This window comes from Carettochelys insculpta, chromosome 6, assembly GCF_033958435.1.
Source record: "Carettochelys insculpta isolate YL-2023 chromosome 6, ASM3395843v1, whole genome shotgun sequence".
NCBI lineage: Eukaryota > Metazoa > Chordata > Testudines > Carettochelyidae > Carettochelys > Carettochelys insculpta.
Window position 1 is genome coordinate 23,400,649 of NC_134142.1, and position 18,933 is coordinate 23,419,581.

The 18,933-nt window shown below is 39.9% G+C and overlaps 1 protein-coding gene across 5 annotated transcripts in view; it reads right to left on the bottom strand.

Moving 5' to 3' along the window:
* PPP2R5C (protein phosphatase 2 regulatory subunit B'gamma) overlaps positions 1 to 18,933 on the bottom strand; it is a 151,790-nt gene that overhangs the window by 64,444 nt on the left and 68,413 nt on the right. For 4 of the 5 annotated variants that reach the window (XM_074996501.1, XM_074996503.1, XM_074996502.1 and 1 more), the window contains 4 exons: positions 12,941 to 13,140; positions 2,627 to 2,737; positions 1,804 to 1,896; positions 1,581 to 1,711 (listed from right to left, as the gene is read on the bottom strand). In XM_074996501.1, coding sequence (XP_074852602.1) covers positions 1,581 to 1,711; positions 1,804 to 1,896; positions 2,627 to 2,737; positions 12,941 to 13,140 — 535 coding nt within the window. The remainder of the gene's footprint in view (positions 1 to 1,580; positions 1,712 to 1,803; positions 1,897 to 2,626; positions 2,738 to 12,940; positions 13,141 to 18,933) is intronic. The other variant, XM_074996505.1, reaches the window with a different exon arrangement.

An 18,933-nucleotide genomic window follows, 5' to 3' on the forward strand; every position in this document is an offset into this window, starting at 1 on the left:
CCCACTTGATTCTAAGGGAATGTCTACACTTGTAATTGAAAACCCATGACTAGCCTGTGCCAGCTGACTTGGGTTTGCAGGGCTTAAATTAATTGGCTGTTTACCTGAGGTATTGATGTTTATGCTTGAGTTGGATCCAGCTTCCTGAAAAGTGGTGGTGGCGGGGCATTGAACATCTACACAACAAATGAGAAGCCCCTCAGCCTGGGGTAGCTGACACAAGCCAGCTGCAGTTTTTTTAAGTAAAGTGTAGGCATACTCCAAATGCTCTACCCTTTTTAATTTACATCTGTTTACTGAACTGGGATGTGTGTGTGTGCGCATCATGCACAATTCAGCCAATGTAGCAATAACTATTAGAGGGATCCATGTCCAATTACTCCAACAGTAACTATCATAGATAATGTACACATATTGATAAAGTTCTTGTAAGTATTCACGGAATAATTACTTTATTCTAACCCAAATATGTTGGAGGCAGAAATCCAAATAAACAGTGTGTTCAGTTTCTTACAAATATTTCTTAACTCCAGAGAAACAGAAACATTATTAAAAGCAACACTGATGTAATATTTAGCTATGCTGATAAAGTCTCATGTTTATTTAATTGAAATCTAGCACACACATAGCTCAGAATAATGGACTCAATTTTCAGCAGTATTTTTAAGTTTCTTCTCAACCATTCCCTTAGGCTTATGAATTTTCAAACAGTATTGATTTGGATCTGTAACATCAAGACTGGAAAGACACTTATGTAATGGTGCCATAATGCTAATAGGAATAAAATCTGTTAAAGAGTAATTATGTACCTATAACATACATAAGGATAGAACACTTCAAAATACCCCAGACCACCAACCTTCCTAATGATGCTGAGTTTGCACCAATCAGGAAGTCTGAGAACTTAAAAATACCCAGTTATGAATACTAGATATATGATCCTATATGCCAAAGAAAAAATAATAACCCTGTTTCACAACTGAAGTGGCAAAAAAGACATTATTTCTTGCAAGAGCAAACAGACTTTCAGCTACAGTACCACTGCAGTACTTTGATGCTGATGATCCAAACTTCCCCTAATCAGACATCTTTTCCTTATGCCACCTCAAATTTTAATTGCTTCTTTCAGAAATGGAACTGGCATTTGGAAGCGAGTTCTTGCTGATACTTTTTTTTCCCACACGTTTCCATAGCTGTACCCCGGATATGTAAGTAATATGAAAAAAACAAAACAAAATGGATCTATGTTCTATTATAAGCTACAAAATAAATCCTAATGTACACTACACTCAGTAACAAGGCACTATCATTCTAATAACTCAGACTTGATAAAGCACTATATAAAAAACCAAGCTGACACAAAGCTGATCTAAATGGAGAATCTCAAATGTATTCTAAGTGCAGCTATAAAATTTATCACATGCTATACTTCCTTTGATTTAGATCCCATAGAGAATTGATTAAATGGATATTTAACTAGTAGGCACAAACATGTTTAAACAAATTTTGCTTAGAAGGAATCAAAAGGACCAACTTAACGTACCTAATTATATGTACCAAAATACAGAGCTGTGACATACCTATAAAATATGTTATTAATTTGTTTCCTGATGTAAGCTCTTAGGCCTAAGAATTTCCCATATATTCTGTGAAGAGTAGTTTTTAGAAAATCTCGTTCCCGAGGATCTTCACTGTCAAAGAGTTCTAAGAGCTGTGAAAAAGAAAGACAGATTTCATTTAAATGTAATGCATTTAAAATCAATTTGGATTTGAAGCTTGAAGATATATTAATTTTTATCTTACCTGCAATACAAACTTCTGATCAATATATTTCTTAGCTACATTAGGTTGGAAATCTGGAGATTCTAAAAATCTTAAGAAAAATTCATAAACGAGCTGAAAAAAATCCACAAAAATATTATTATTTTTGATACAACATATTTTGTAAGCAATGAAATTACATCTCAGTTCTGACACTGCTCAAAAATAAAATTTCCTAGTTCAAGATAGCATAATACATCATTTTTATATCACTGTTTAACCAGAGTAATATTACAATTTGGAGCAGGGAATGCACATTATCAGGTGCTTCATTTTCTAACATTCTTTAAACTGCAGAGAATTCCCAACTACTACATTCCTGAATTAATTTTACTTCATGCATTAGATACTAACTTAGCATGCATGGTGTTCAGTAACATATATTTTGAAAAATCTTTTACTTATGCTCACATTTATCCAACACCTAAAGCTAGAATCTTGCCATAGTAAGCACGAATAGCAACAACAAACTACCAATGCCCACTTTCATCTTTACTAAAGTTTAAAATCATGTTATGCTTACACTGAAACAAGCAACAAACTTTTGACCTCTAAACACACAAAAATTAATTTTCAATGTAATTTTGCTTTGCCTTTTTTTTAAAATACAAATTAACATCTTTGGAAAGCTGAAACTAAAACTGCAAGTTACACAATTGCAAAGACTCAACTCTACATTAACAAATATATTTAGACTGCACAAGATCATTAACACTAGTGTGTTGAACACACAAAAGGAAGTTAGACTGGTGTAATACTCTTCTGAAATAATTTAATCAAATAAAATGAGGAGATTGCTAATTACCTGTAGGTGAGGCCAGGCAGCTTCTAGAGTTGGTTCATCTTCCTCTGGATCAAATTCTGCCCCCGTTGGATTAGAAGATGGTGGTAATGTTCGAAACATGTTAACTGCAAACTAAAAATTACATGTATTTTTAAGAACTCTGAAACAAATGAATCATTTGAAGACTTAAAAATGCTTAGTGAGGTGAGGATTCTCTATAAAACATCTATTTTAATACCACAAATGTGTACCTTTCAAAAATGGTATATAAACACAAGCACTGCTTAAAATGTGCATTTTAATAGGGCTAAAAGTGAATGAACACATCTAGAAAAAAGTAGATCATACTTACAGAAGGGGGACCTCTATCCTGTGAGCCAGTGACCCAGAAAAAGTGGATAATCAGCTGAACATGAGCTTCCAGTGTGATTCTGTAACCCACAAGGCTCTTGAAATGTGTGGATGCATAAGCAGGGAAATTTCAAGTATGGAAAAGAGAGGTTTATATTTGGCATTACTGTGGCAACTTGTAGAATACTGTATCCAGTTCTGGTGTCCATAATTCAAAAAGGATGATGTCAAATTGAAGAGGGATCAGAGAAGAGCCAAAAGAATTATTAAATAATTACAAAACCTGCCTTATTGTGACAGCTTCATGGAGCTCAATCTACTTTAAAGATAAATGAGTGACTTGATTACATTCTATATAACAGGGCAGCAATAATTTTCATAGGGGGCAGTCACTCCCCAAAATTGGTAAGTTCTCATGGGCTGTACACTTCTACTATATTAATGTAAGGAAGTGCAGAGCCTGGAAGGGAGTGTGGGTGCAGGAGGGGCTTGGGGTGCAGTCTCTGGCAGGGAGCCACTTACCACAGGTAGCTCATGGCCCAAGGTGCAGAGGGATGCTCAGGCAGGCTTTATACCTGCCATGACCCCACACCACTCCCAGAAGCAGCCAGCTGCTGTTAGCATGTCTCTATGTGCCCTATGGGGAGAAAGGGGCAGAGTGGCTCCAGCACCACCAGTGCTTGCAGGAACTACCACTGCAGCTTTCACAGGCTGGTTTCCAGACAACAGGAGCTGTGAAGACAGTGGTGGGGCAGGGGCAGTGTGTGGAGCCACCTCTCCCCTGTAGGGGTGAACTGAGACATACCACCAGCAGCCATCTGCTTCTGGGAGAGTCATGGGACCACAGTAGGTAGCAGCCTGCCTGAGCACCCCACTGTGTGGCTAATTGTACAGAAATGTTAGACAGGATGGATCCAGCCTTCAGGTCATATTTTACCAAGTCCAGGGCTATAAGGATCTATTGGTGGATAAATATTTGATAATGGGTTCTTCAACTGGCAAAGAAAGATACAACAGCTGGATGATCTGACAGCTAGAATTTGAAACAAGAGAAATTCAGAGTGGAAATCTGGAATTCCTTTTTAGCAGTATTTCAATCAATCACAGAAGATACGGTCTCTTGCAAACCTAAAGAGGTCATCAAATCCAACCCCCTGCTCAAACCATTTAGTAATCTGAACAATTTACTAAAAGTCATGGTAGATTCTCCATAACTGTCAATTTTTAAATCAAATGGGCTATTTTTCTACAAGATATGGCTTAGCAACTATGTTTGGTGAATTTCTATTGGCAGTTTTATGCAGAAAGTTAGATAAGATGATCTCAATGGTTCCTTCAGGCCTTGGAAACTATCCATCTACGAACCCCCAATAGGAGAAACCTGCACTTTATTCCAAATTCAGATTTCCTTTTCCAAGTGCAGAGATGGGCACATACCTTACAATATTGTTGTTAAGGTTACTCAAATGCTACCAACTTCTCAAAGATTTGGGCTATAGGACTAAACTAGAAGAGTCCTTAGCTTTCTTCAAAATGCTTCCATGAAAACCTTATCCTTTTCAGGTTAAGACCATGCTGGAAGGAGAAGAAAACTGCCCAGGAAGCAGTGGATGGGGAATTAAAAGAAACTGATCTCTTACATGGGAAAACACCCTTGTCAAAGGCTCTTCAACAAAGAGCAGAAGAGGAAACATCTGCTTTCTTGGAAACAGACTGTAAAATACAGATTTGGTCCAGCAAGTGTGCCAGCAGGGTGAGCTTTCAATACCAGTTAACCAGAAACTGTCTCCATTCCACGAATTCCATGCAAACTGGATTTCCAACAGGAAAGAATCCTCTGCAAAGGCTCTCCAAAAAGAAGCAGAAGAGGAAACATCTGCTTTTCTGGACATGCACTGTAGAATTTATATTTGGTTCACCAAACATGCCAGCAGGGGAAACGTTCAATATCAGTTAACCAGAAACTGCCTCCATTCAGCTATTATCTACAATACAAATTTGCAGATGTCACTAAACTGCTCAAGAGAGTTAAGTCCAAAGCAGACTGTGAAGAGCTTCAAAAGGATCCCACAAACATAGGAGACTGGGCAACAAAAAGGCAGATGAATTTTAATGTTGATAAATGCAAAGTAATGCATATTAGAAAACAATCCCAAATATAAGTGCAAAATGATGGGGATTAAATTAGCTAGTACCACTTGAGAGAGATCTTGGAGTCACTGTAAATTGTTCTCTGAAAACATCCACTCAATGTACAGCAGCAGTTAAAGAGCCAAAAGACTGCTAGGAATCATTAAAAAAAGGTATGAGAAGAATATTTTATTGCCTCAGGATGAATCTATGGCACATCCACGTCTTGAATCCTATGTACAAACGTGGTTGCCTCAAAAATCTTGCTACTGGAAATAGCTCAGAAGAGGGCAACAAAAATGACTGGGGTATGAAACTGCTGCCTTATGAGGTGAGATTAAAAAGACTGGAACTTTTCACCTTAGAAAAGAGAAAACTAAGAAGAGGGGATATGCTAGAGATGTATAAAATAATGACTGGTGTTGAGAAAATAAATAAGGAAAAGTTATTTACTTGTTCTCATAACACAAAAACTAGGAGTTGCCAAATGAAATTAACAGGTAGCATGTTTAAAATGGAAGGATGTATTTCTTCATGCAATGCACAGTCAACCTGTGGAACTCCTTGCCAAAGGATATTGTGAAGGCCAAGATTATAACAGTGGTCAATAAAAGAGCTAGCTAAACTTAAGGAGATAGGCCCATCAATGGCTATTAGCCAGGATGGGTAGGAATGGTGCACCTAACCTCTGCTTGTCAAAACCTGGGAATGGGTGACAAGAGATGGATCACTTGAATACCTGTTCTGTTCATTCCTCTGGAACACCTGGCTTTGACCACTGTTGGAAGACACAGTATTGGGCTAGATGGACCTTTAGTCTGACCCAGTATGCCAATTCTTGTAACACACGGAAGCTTTACTTTTCCCTATTAGCTCAAGTTTAAAGTTAAGTCACTTGCTTATTTTTAAAGCAGCTATTCAAAACACAAAATTTACTTTATTCTCTTTTAAATTAAGCCTATGGATTTAATTCTTTGCACAAGTGTTACATCTTCCCCCACCCTCCCAAATTCTATATTCATTCCACATTCTATTTGTTTCTTCCTAAGTTTAATTACAGTTTTAATGATATCATAAAAAAACTGGCTTGTACACTTCACTTCTTAATGAAGATATTTTTATTACATTAAAAAGGTTTTTTTTATTTTTACATCTGAAATACAGGTCCTGAAAGAAAGGTGACTGGTGAGTAGCTGCAAATGTAGTATCACATAAGTAAAAGGATGGAAGGGGATTATTATTTAAACTATTTAAAACTTTGTATATATTCATTCCTGTTTCACTTAAACTAACATGTTGAATAGTAATAGAGAGGTAGCTGTGTTAGTCTGTACTCCAACAAAACAAAACAGTAGAAATGTAGCACTTTCAAGACTTACAAAATGATTTATTCGGTGATGAGCTTTCATGGGACAGACCCACTTCATCAGATCCATGATAATGGACTAGTTAACAAGATTCTTCATTAATAAAGAACGTAGGAGTGTAATATAATTAATAATAATCAGATCTGCCCCATGAAAGCTCATCACCGAATATATCATTTTGTTAGTTTTTAAAGTGCTACATTTCTGCTGTGTTTTTTTGTTAACTTAAACATGTAATAGTTTGGATAAAAGAAACCTGTTAAAAGATTCAAACACATTTACTCCTTCAATTAAGGAGAAAAAGCTCAAACTAAACAGCGTAATTGTCCATGAAAAATCTTGGAAGACCACACCTGAAATTCCTGGAATCTCTAACATTATAAAAATGAGAGAGAAACTTTTTTCTGAAAACTTCTCATGCTCTCTTTATAAAAAAAGGCCCCCTCCTTCTTAAAATTTTCTAGAGATCACCTGCATGTTGGTGGTGTATCCAAAGTCAATAATTTTAATTTGGCACAGAAAAAATTAACCAGAGAAAGCAAATTATCTACTATATTCTCTTTGGTCATTACTGAGTGAATCACCATAAAAATTAAAGCTCCAAAGCAAGCCAAAAAATAAGAAGTTAAGCAGTAATACACAGATATGGCACAAGTAACTAAATTTAACAAAATGTAACCAAGGATGTTAGTCCTAGCCAGAAGTATATTAAGGTGACCAAATTTAATTGTTCATCCCAGATTCTCACATTTCTAAAACAGATAATTTAGCTGCAGAGGAGCACTACACTACAGCGAGATGGAACTTTAAAACTTTTTGTTTTAGTCTTATAAAAAAGGGCCACTAGTAGGCATGGCCATGTGAGCTGCCCCAGGGTAACTCGCAGATGCAGGTAGCTGTGAAACACATTTTAGTGTTTTTTTTTTTTTTTTAAGTGGTGGCACTGCGACAGTGAAATGATTCCTCATCTTGCTTCTCTCCTCCATCTTGTTGATTTTGTTATGAACAGATCACTGAATGAAATGTGAATTAAATTTTCTTATGAACACATCGTGCCAAGGAGCTGGGATTGGGGGATGGATGTGCAAAGAGGAAGTATGCCCTTTTATGGGGACATAATACTGACTGTTTAACATTTCATATTTTCCATCCACAGTTTTGCGCATTTGCAGAATTGAGGATAGTGTTTGCCATACTGTCTCCAAAATAGCATCATTGATGGGCAGAGTGATCTTGGAGGCAGATAATTATAATATTTGTACCAGCTTGTGCTGTTTCCGATGAACCTCCTCCAACCAGAGGGCCCGGTTTTGAGACATTTAAATAGTTCTTAAAACTGTTTAATATTATCTGCCAAAGTAGACAGAGGTGACATAAATCACTTAGCTGAGGAGAATGAAGAAGTGTGTGCAGAAGATGGAAATGGTAACAGACCAGGAAGCTACTGGTCATCCCCATCACCCTGAGCCTCCATGGGCTGCTATGTGGAAGATGGTGATTAAATTGTACTTTGCTTCTACTAGCTGTGGCTGGCCTGGAGCATGGACCTCAGTAAGCTGCCCATGGTTCCAAATGTGCCTGTTACATGGGGAAGGTCACTGACAGTTACATACATGGCAGTCCACACCATGGCTGAGCCATCTTGAATGGTATCTTGTCCCTCTATGGCTCTAAGGTGATCAGTGTTCTTGGATCAGTGGTGAGGAATGGTGCAGTGACAAAGTGCTCTGTTTCTGCATCTTACCATCATCTTCGCAACACAAGCTGCAGGGATCTCCTCCATAGCTCATGGAGAAACTCTCGGAAACAAGCACTTGTGAATGTAGTGCTGACAATATCACCAAGTCATGGAGTCTGTTCTCACTGGTGCCAGTGCCAAACTTGGTTTTCTCCACAGGAGCCAACTGTGCAATCAGTACCATGGATGGAGGCATAGTGCCTGAGGAGATACTGAAGTTGAGCTCCTGTGAATGAACTCAGTGCTGCTTAGACTCAGCCTCCTTCTCTTGAGCCTTGGCAATGTCTGAGGTAGGTACTAAGAGGGTCATAAGTGCTCACCCAAACATAGGTCATCAAAGAGCACAGCAAGCTGGCAGAAGACCATTGTTGTTTTTGCGGCGCTCTTTGTAAAGACGTCTAAGCCATCTTCTTTGGGCTTCTGGAGGGTATGCCTTCCTTTTCTGTTGGAGGAGTGCCCAGAGAGGCAGTCTGCACATCTAATTCAGGTGTGAGAGATTTCTCCATCAAACTCATTTTTACCCTGAAATCCCACTCACAACGTGCTTTGGCTTTCAAACTGCTGCATTGGGTGCGTTTTGGGGAGATGTGTCTCTCCCAGACATCACATGCACAATGAGCGTCTGTACAAAACAGGTTTTGTTTTGTGGCAGGAGACGCAGCACTTGAGTCGTGGGAGTCAGGTATCTTAATGGTTAACCCTTCCCAGCTGGGTGGGTAACTAAAGAATTCTTTTTAACCAATAAAACTAACCCTAATGCTAAATATAACTTTATGTCTAACTAAACTATATTTTTCTTAAGGTTTGAGAAGACTGGTAAACACCAGGGCTATATCTTCAGGCAAGGAGAGTTGAGAAGGTCATGTGCACACTATTTGTGGCACCAAGAGCACTGTGAGATTCCTATTGCACTCATGACCCACATAGACATTGCTACTATGGATTTCCAATCAAGGATACCAGAACACTGACATTTGAAGTGGAGCACCCACAGGGATACATGTCTCAAAGAAGAAATCACTATTCCAGCGGGTCTCAAAACTTTTGCACTCGTGACCCCTTTCGCACAGCAAGCCTCAGAGTGTGAATACTCCCCCCTTATAAGTTAATGCCTCCACACTTTTTATACCTTTAACACCATTATAAATGCTGGCGGCAAAACAGGATTTGGGGTGGAGACTGACAGAACGAACTCTTCTTCCTCTCCCATGCAGTAACTGTGAGACTCCCCTAAGAACTTCCAAAGCCCAGTCTGAGAACCTCTGCAGTATTCTGGTCTTGATATGGTAACTCCCAGTACTCATTCAACTTACACATTTTGTTCATGCCCGTCCCTCATTGTATTAAGCCTAATTTAGATTGTAAAAGCTCTAGGTCAGCAAATGCATGTCTCTCTCTCAGAAGACCCTACTGTGTCCTTGGGTGCTCAAAAATGAACAGTCAGCATAGCTTCCAGCCTATAACAGATTTTGAAAATTGTTCTTGCTAAATATAGACTTGACACAGTGAGGAACTGGCACAAACTGACTGGGCTAGTGGGATGTGTTTAAGATGTCAAAGGCAACATTTTCATGGAGGTATTTAATTTTTAAATTTAATTCTACATACGTAGACATAACTGACCATCCCTGAGTGATGATCTTTCAAATACGCACGACTCAGTATCCTGCACTGGATAGCACATACAGATGATGAATTATTTAGGCACATTTTAAAGATAACACAGAACTGGGTAAATTATTGTGTGTCAAAACAATCTTATGGCAAGTCACCACCCTTTCATATTGCAAGCTGCGGCATATGGATTTTTGCATATCATTTAAAAATCACAAATAAAAAATGTTCTTTCATCCAAATGACAGCAGTAACAAACCATATGAGGAACAATGCTATCACCTGGAAAGCATGTAGCAGACTCTCAGATCTCATGGCACACCGCAAAACCATGAAATTTATTGCCAAAAATATAATAATGTCAATACAGAAATCCATGGTATGCCCACACTTTGGATACTACATGCAGTTTTGATAAACCCTATGTCAAAAAGGATACGTTAAAACTGGAAAAGGTACAGAGAAAGGCAACAAGTGTGATTAAATGTATGGAATAGCTTTCATATGGAGGTGAGATTAAAAAGACTGGGTCTGTTCATCTTAGAAAAGACAGGACTAGAATGGAATAAGATAGGAGTCTATAAAGTATGAATTGAGTGGAGAAACTGAATAAAGAAATGATACTTGGCCTTCATATAACGTGAACCAATGAAACTGACAGACAGCAGATTTAAAACAAATATAAACAAGACCTTCACACAGCACTCAGTCAATCTGAGGAACTCTTTGCTATGAGAAGTTGTGAAGGATTCTGCACTATTTCTAATTGTGAAGAATTAGAAGAGTTCATGGAGGACATGTCCATCAATGGCTATTAGCCAAGATGGTCAGGGATGTAAAACCTCTGACTGCTAGGCCCTAGGACTGGATGAGAAGGGATGGATCACTCAGACTGCTGTGCTCTCTTCACTCCCTCTCTTTTCTGGTACCAGATATTTCAATCAACCCACCTGCTGCTACTTGGTCATCTCTGTATAGCTATTGGTCCAAACAAAGCCATAAGTTATGAAATCTAGCCAAATACGGCAGAAGTGATCCCTCGATCATTGGAGTAGATATAAATCTAACAAATCTGTTTGCTTAACCCGGCTCACCTCACCCTCACTACCTCAGTTTTATCTAATCTGAATCTCAGACAGCTTGCTCTCATCTAGGCCTTAATCCTCTTCAAATACTGGGCCAGGTGCTCAATCACTACTGCTAGATTAATGGAGGTGGAGATAAAATTGAGTGTTATTAACACACTGAGGCACAGTAATTTATATGCCTTCACTTCCAACAGTCTACATAGACATTTAATATGAGCAGAAATAAAACCGAATCCTGCAGAAACCAACATGCTGGAGTATGGCCTTGAAACTTAACAGGATTCAGTCACATTTTTGTCATGGCTATGCCTGCCCTTTGGCTAAGTCTTGATGGATTTTCATGGGGACAGCAATTTATAAGCCTTTGAAAGAGCTCTCTGCTCAGCTGCCAACTTCTAAAAAGTTTACCCTAAATTCTTCAAAGATTCCACCCATACTGAAAAGTACTTCAGTCAAGGACAGAGTGGATGAGAAGCCTTTCCCAGCAATTGCTGCTCTTGGCTGATATGGATCTCTGGGGTGTCAGGTACCAGAACTGAAAGCAGGAAAACTGTCTTTTGTGCCCTCAATGCTGCTTCTCAAGTGGCACCCAAGCAGAATGGAGGAAAGGGCAACCAGGCTCAGTGAAAAAAAAAAAAAAAAAAAAGAGCAGACTCAGGCAGGTTGCCAGGGAGAGTAATACAGCTCTTGAATAATTTGACTATAAACAGTATTTTTTCACAGGATGCCTGCCTTGGTCAGTGCACAATATGGATGGGGATCACAGAATAAAGTACAGGTATACACTGGCTTCCACATTTACTCTCACTGTTTAATACAAGGACTGTCTATTTCATGCAACATGCTGAACCTCTCAAATCCAAGACACTCTGGTCCCGCAGGATGATGGATGTTGCTGGGCCAGAGAGCCCTGATGGTTGGAAGTGGAGTCCAGCAGCTGGGCTCCTCAGCCCAGGTTGGGCAGCCACAGTTGGACTGCCACCAGCTGGGGAGCCATGACTAGGAAGCCAGGAAATCATAGCCATGGCTGGGGCCAGGAAAAGGAGGCCAGCTGACCAGAGCCTGGGCAGGAATGGGAAGACCGCAACTGGGCCTAGGGAAACAGGGACCAGGAAGCTGGTGGTCCTGCAACCAGGGGCCAAAGCCAAGAAGCCACAGGAAACATCCAGTAAGTAGCTGTGAAGGAAACCCAGAAGCAGAGGCCGCAGGCTAGTGGGGAGCATTGACCTCCCCTGGTCTAGGACTGCTCAGGTCCCGAGAGTGCCAGATCAGGAAGGTGCAAACTGTATCCAAAACATACTCTGAATCTATAGTCACTGTGAAGCCTAAAATATCTGTTGAGTCAATGTGAAGTGATAGAAGCAGCTGTAAGCATGGTAGAGAACTCTTTTTGCTCAGAATATCATCAGGTTCAGTCATCAATGGGATCTGATGCCCTTTATTGTCCAATTTTTATGTTCTCAGCTGCATTATGAATTTCACCTGTGCAACAACATAGGCTTTCTGCTAGGAGTACGGAATTAATTTTTGCCAGGAGCTTAGTATGTATTACGTAATAACAAATTGTTTCATAATGCATACACACAAGTGAACTTAACTGAGGCTGCAAGAAGCCTTAATTCTGGCATTTTTTAACATCTAGTGTTTCATTTCACAATCATCATGTTCTTCAAAATAATCTGTATGTATGCAATATGTAGGATGTGAACACAAGATTGAAGAAATTAAATTGTTCCAAATCAAATTTGTTTTCTGAAAGTCCATCATGTTCCAAATACTGCATGACTGTTTCCATGTAAATGAATAATCAAAAGAGGAGCCCATTATATCCAACAACAATAGCAATATGATTTTGAAAGTCATCAATTTAAAAAAAAAAAAAAAAAAGACAACTAATTACAGAGATATACTTTTTCCCAAAACTAAAACACTGAAAAATTCAAAAAAGATCAGCTAAGCTTTACTAAAATAAATGACTACAGGCAAATAATTAACTCTAAACTAGGAAAAGTGCTTTCAGAATATTTCCAGTTGCTAAATCTCTTACCATATGTACTACTTCAGGGTAAATGGGCTCTGTGATCACATTGCGATTGTGTGTGATGTATTCTACCATTTCACTTAAAGCAGCTCGCTTTACTTCCTTCCACTTTAGGTCACTCAGTGGATCAGAAACAAAGTCAAAAAGGACACAACATTGTCTCAACTTCTGAATAAAAAGCTTTTCTTGATCAGCAGGAGGAACATCTGGAAAGTGAAAAATATTTGGATTATGAACATGTCTAGAAACTATGTTAGTTTAAAGGACTTTGCATTCCTCCCACATTTTCTTTTCTTAAGAGACAGTAACAATATTAAAGAATAGCAGCAGGTTCTAAATCTTAAAATCACTCAAGACTTGTGCACCAGTAACATCTCATAATACAGGAAGCATGCGTGGTAGTACCATTGCGAGTTTGCTTGCATTTGTTATAACTGGTTGAGCAGAAAAGAAACATGAATACTTGGTTAAATATTTTAACCACAAACAAAACGTTACAGTTCATCTTAGTGTAAAAATTATGGTAATACTAACAGTAATCTACTCTACAGGTTAAACAGGCTTATCTTTAGTCTGTGAATTTGACTAAACATTTTCAGTTTGGCTGCACATTAAGAAAAACTTCCTAACTGTCAGGGTAGTTAAACACTGGAACAAATTGCTAGTGAGGTTGTAAAATCTAACTTGATCTTGAAAATCTCCAATGACAAAGCACCACTTATCAGGTATAGACTCTAGAGGAAGGGTAAGCAACTCCCAGCACACATGCCAAGAGTGGCGCGCAAGCTTAGTTTCATTGATATGCGAGGTAGAAGCTCAGCCCCGCCCCTCCACTCCCATGCAGTTGGGAGCTTGCTCAAAGCCATGCCGCCTGTGGATTAGCAAAAGACTAACTAATGCTACCAACTACCACCTAAACCAGCAGTGTCCAAAAGGAACTGAAAGACCGCCACACTTGCAGCTGGCATCTTTCTATATTCACCCCAGCACCCACTCTAAATAAATGCTGGTGACTCACCAGCACTGCTGGAGAAGTGGCTGGGTCCAGAAGAACCATTGGAGCTGCCACTGCATCCATGCGCTTCTCCCACTGGGGTGGGGTGCACACATGGGCAGGCTGCACGTCAAGGCGCCAAAAGCCACATGCAGCTCCAGAGCTGAATCACCACACTGCAGTGTCCCATTCGCCACATGTGGTGAGTGGTGACCATATTGGGCCCTGTGGACCTAAACAGTATAGCTATGCAACTTTATTAATGAAGCTGTTGTAAGTAGGACTATTAATGACTCTTAAAAAGTATCACCAGCACTTGGACTGTACATAGAGTTTGAAAGGTCAAATTTCAGCACTCTGCCTTGGAAACATTGCTTACCTCTGCCCTAGAGATACTTAGTCCTGCCTTGAGTATGAAATACTATACATTTCTGAAGTGGTGTTCTTTTAGTTTGAAAGGTTTTTACACTTACCACTCCGACATCTTAGGTGTCCCTTTTGCACAGAGTGTACTACATCCTTAAATATCACATATATTTATCATATTTAACTAAAATTGCATTAGTGTTATGAGTTTTCTAAAGAAAAAAGAATTTAACTTATGAAGGATATAAGAGTTTACAAAAATGGGCCCTGATACTGTATAGCTCAAGACTTTCACTGATTTGACAGGGAGAAAACAAAAACCACAATTACACAGTTTGAATAATCAGGAACGTTGCTTTGTAAGTGTTGACACATACTACCAACCATCCTATTTAGATAAAATTCTGGTCCTTAACTAGGTAACACAAATAATAATCTCTCTATCCCCACCTTCTAAGAGTTGCACCACTTGCCTTATTAGATCCTCTAAAACGGGGTGGGGAACCTTTTCTGGATTAGGGGCCACTGATCTACAGAGAAAACAGTCAGGGGCCACACAAGGAAGAGGCAACCCCCCAAAAAGCCAACCATCACTGATGTGGCCCTCAACTGAGATAGGAGGGTGCAGGAATGAGCTGGGGATGCAGTGTCTGGCCAGCAGGGAGGGTGCAGGAGAAGACTGAGGGCTGGAGGTCTGGAAGGCAGGGAAGGTCTGGGGGTGGTGTGTCTGGCTGGGGCAGAAGGTACAGAAGTAGGCTTGGGTGTAGGGTGTCTGGCCAAAAAAGAGAGGGTGCAAGAGCAAGGCTGGGTGCAGAATCTGATCAGAAGGGAAGGTGAAGGAATAGGGAAGGGTGCAGGAGCAGGTTGAGGGTAGTGTGGCTAGGAGAGGGGACACAGGAGCAAGGGTGGCCGCCAAATCTGTCCAGTAGGGAGGGAGGAGGTAGGAGGAGGCTGAGGGTGGGAAAGCTGGGCAGGAGGAGGGTGCAGGAGAGTGATGGGGATGAAGGGCTGACCAAAAGAGGAGTGGGGAGGAAGAATTTACCTGGCTCCATGCTTCCCACAGCTTCCAGGTACCATCCTCCCCTGCTCTCCCTGACTGAAATCTGGCCAATGGGAGAAGCGGGAAAACCCTCCCAAGAGCAGTTTCCAGCACTGTGCTCACCCAATTAGGAGAGTCTGGATTCAGCCTGGCTTCCCTGATCTGGCCTAAGAGGTTCCTACACGCTACCACCACCCACAATCCCACAGCGGGCTGGATGCTAAGGAGAGGAACCCTGAGCCCCTGGTGGTCCAGACAAGTCGTGGTCTTGATCCAGACCATGGGCTGTGGGGTTCTCCACCCTGACTCTAATATATCCATCAAATAAACCACTGACACTGAAATGTCACTAAATGCTGACACTGAAAGTGACATTATTAAACATTAGAGTTCACATATAGAATATAACATTACAACCCATATAGGCTACATCTGCACTACCAGATAAGTTCAATTTTATAAAATTTGATTTTACAACACTGACTTTTATAAATTTGATTTAGCAGATCCTCGTTTCCCCACAAAGTCCACATGAAGTCAAGTTAATGGTGCCCCAATGAATAGCCAAACATCGACTGTTGCAGCAGTGCATTGTGGGGACTCTATCCCACAGTTCCCTCTGTCCTGCATTATGCGCCCTCCCCCCAGGCCCTGCTGCATCCCTGCCTCCAGCAACACTCACCTTGCTGCCTGGTTCCCGGATCCCTGAAGCTTAGTGGAGCTAGGAAACTGACCAGCACTACCGCAACTGGCTTGCTGGAGCCAGGAGCTAGGCACAGCAGTGAGCCAGGTGCAGCAGTGCAAGTCAGTTTCCTGGCTCCTCTGAGTGGCAGGAAGCCAGCATCCAGGTGTAGCAGCACCACAGCCTCTGGAGGCTAATGAATTTGATTCAAAGACATGGCACTTCCACACCAGCCTTCATTTGAACTTTTAAATTCAAACTTGACGCTGCACCCAGCCAGCTTCAACAATGTTATGATATCGATATTAGTGTTCCTTAAATGAAGCTAATGGTATTTACAGCGAAGACAGTCACTTGGTACAATTGAGCTAACTGCCTTCAATTTGAATTTATCTGGTAGCATAGACATAGCCTTAGTCTTCCAATATTCTGAACTTTGATAAATTAAGAAAACTCAAATGTTTTGATCCAGTTTATACTTCTCCATCAGGGTTTGCAGATTGTAGCCAATGGCACTAGTGGTCCTAAATAAATTTGGTACTTTTGAAAATTCTAACGTAAGGTTACAAAACACATCTTTAGGAGCCTACACTTAGGCTTCTATTTTTGAAAATAATCAACTGAGTACAAAAACATTATACACTAACTTTGCTAATGTGCTGCAAATCTAAACTTCTGCAAGTTAACACTAAAGTGCTTTTGTTTTGAAGAGAAAGATTTATACCCATAATTTTGAAACAAAAAAAAATTTTTAGCACCTTGATGCCACAATCCTTTCTGCGTATGCTTAGTTTTAAGTAAAAATAATCTCACTGAAGACAGTGGGTACAATACAAGTGAATAAAGCTGGGTATGTCTATACTTATTGAAGGTTCAAAGCATCAAAAAAAAACAAAACAAAAAAATACCCAAAAAACGATCTGCCGGAGTTTGATTTTACTACATCAATGAAGATGTGGCAAAACTGATTTTTCTGGACTCGGCCATTGACTCTAGTACTCCACGCTATTGCATGGAATAAGGGAGGATGGCGCAAGCATGAAGAGCCTTGATCTACACCAGAGTACAAAGTTGATCCTGATACGCTGATTCTAGTAACACTAATGGCATAGCTAGAATTGTGTATCTAGGATTGACTTTGATCCCTAGTGTAGATCAGGCCTTAGATACCTCCTTAAGCCCTTGGAGGACCTCAGATTTAATTTTCAATATACATATTTCCACCTCAGCTAATAACTGCATTGTAAAATTCACATAAAACATCCTATCAGTTGCAGCATTTTAAAATATTGTGTTCAGAATTTAGTACATTCTAGAATTTTAATCTAAAATTGCAACAATGCAAATTTGCTAATTAGATTTATAAAAATACAACTTGATTTAAATTAATAATTTTTAAAGAAAAATCAAGTGATTTAAATGGATTGTGTAAATTGCTCCATTCGTCTCAACACATGCTATGAACAACACACTAATGATATTGATGGCAAAACAGAACAATCTTATGAAAAGGAGTTACCAAGGTAAGATGCTGCCACACCGTTATAAAACTTTATTATGCCGCCTTCTGTGTTTGCTGAGACAGACATAGTTGGATGATTTCTACATATACCTATGTATTCTCCGTTATCCCACTAGCTTGGTAAAACTGATATCCATTAAATTCCATTGCACATATGTAAAATTATCCCTTGTATTTCTTTAGATCAGTGGTACCCACACTTTTAGATTGTACTCCACTTCCCCATGCAACCTGTCTGCACTGCTGCCCCAGTAACCAGAGCCCCAGCTGGGGCCTAGAAGCCAGGACCCAAGACCAGGACCTTGGCTGAAGGTGGATCTAGAGCCAGAACAGAGCTGGATGGAGGTTCTTCCTTATTCCACACCTCTGTGCCCATTGAGGCTGGCTTGGGCCAGTACCATGAACAGAGACAAGGGAAGCAGCCAGGACTGGAAGAAGCAGCCACAACCAGTCACAAAAAACAGGACCCCTGCTGGGTCTGGAGCTGCAGTATAGTTAGGGATAGAACAGGATTGGGGGGTGCTCCCCTCCCAACCCTTGTGGTGGATGGCCCAGGTCCAGCCATGCCCCACTGCATATTCCTCTGTACAACCCCAAGGGGTTACACCCCACAGTTTAGTGACCACTGCTTTAGATTTTATTATTTGTATTGATACTGCACGTAAGGGACCCAAGTATGGATTTGGGCACCACTGTGCTACACATTGTTGCTAATGGCTATTGAAAACAAAGATGCAGCAGGTTAACAGATTAAGATAAAACTGCCCCTCAAGCACTTAATTGGCTTATTTTCACTTCTGGTAATTAAGTCTCTTTCTAAAATACTAGGACTTTTTAATCGCAAACAGTGACAGTACCTGTACTAACATGGTCATAATTCATTTCAGATTTTGCTACCAATCATACACATATGCACAAAATAGCTTGTTTGACAGAATTTGTACAGTCTGGTTTGATATTTCACATGCTAGTACATTCCCCTTGTAAGTGACTGACAAATCTATCGTGGGAGAGCAAACAATACTGTTATTTGGAAACAAAGTCTAAAATATATTTTCAATATGTATTTTGTAATAAGTGGCAAGCAATCATTATTTCTTTAAACTATGCGTACCGAGTAACTTCAAATACTTGTACCCAAAGTAATTGTAAGCAACAGTGGCCTTAAACAGGAGCACAAAGTAAACAACATACAATAGAAGCAAAGCTCAATTATATCTTTCGTCAGCGTTGCTAGGAGACCACAGATAGCAAAACTCTAACAAGAAAGAAAAAAGTGTTAAATGACAGATGCTCATGAAGAGAGCAGTGCCCTTCTTATGACCACAGGCAAAATTCCAACTTAATCTGCAGAGCACTTTACCTACACTTTAACAAACACAAAATACTCATCTTT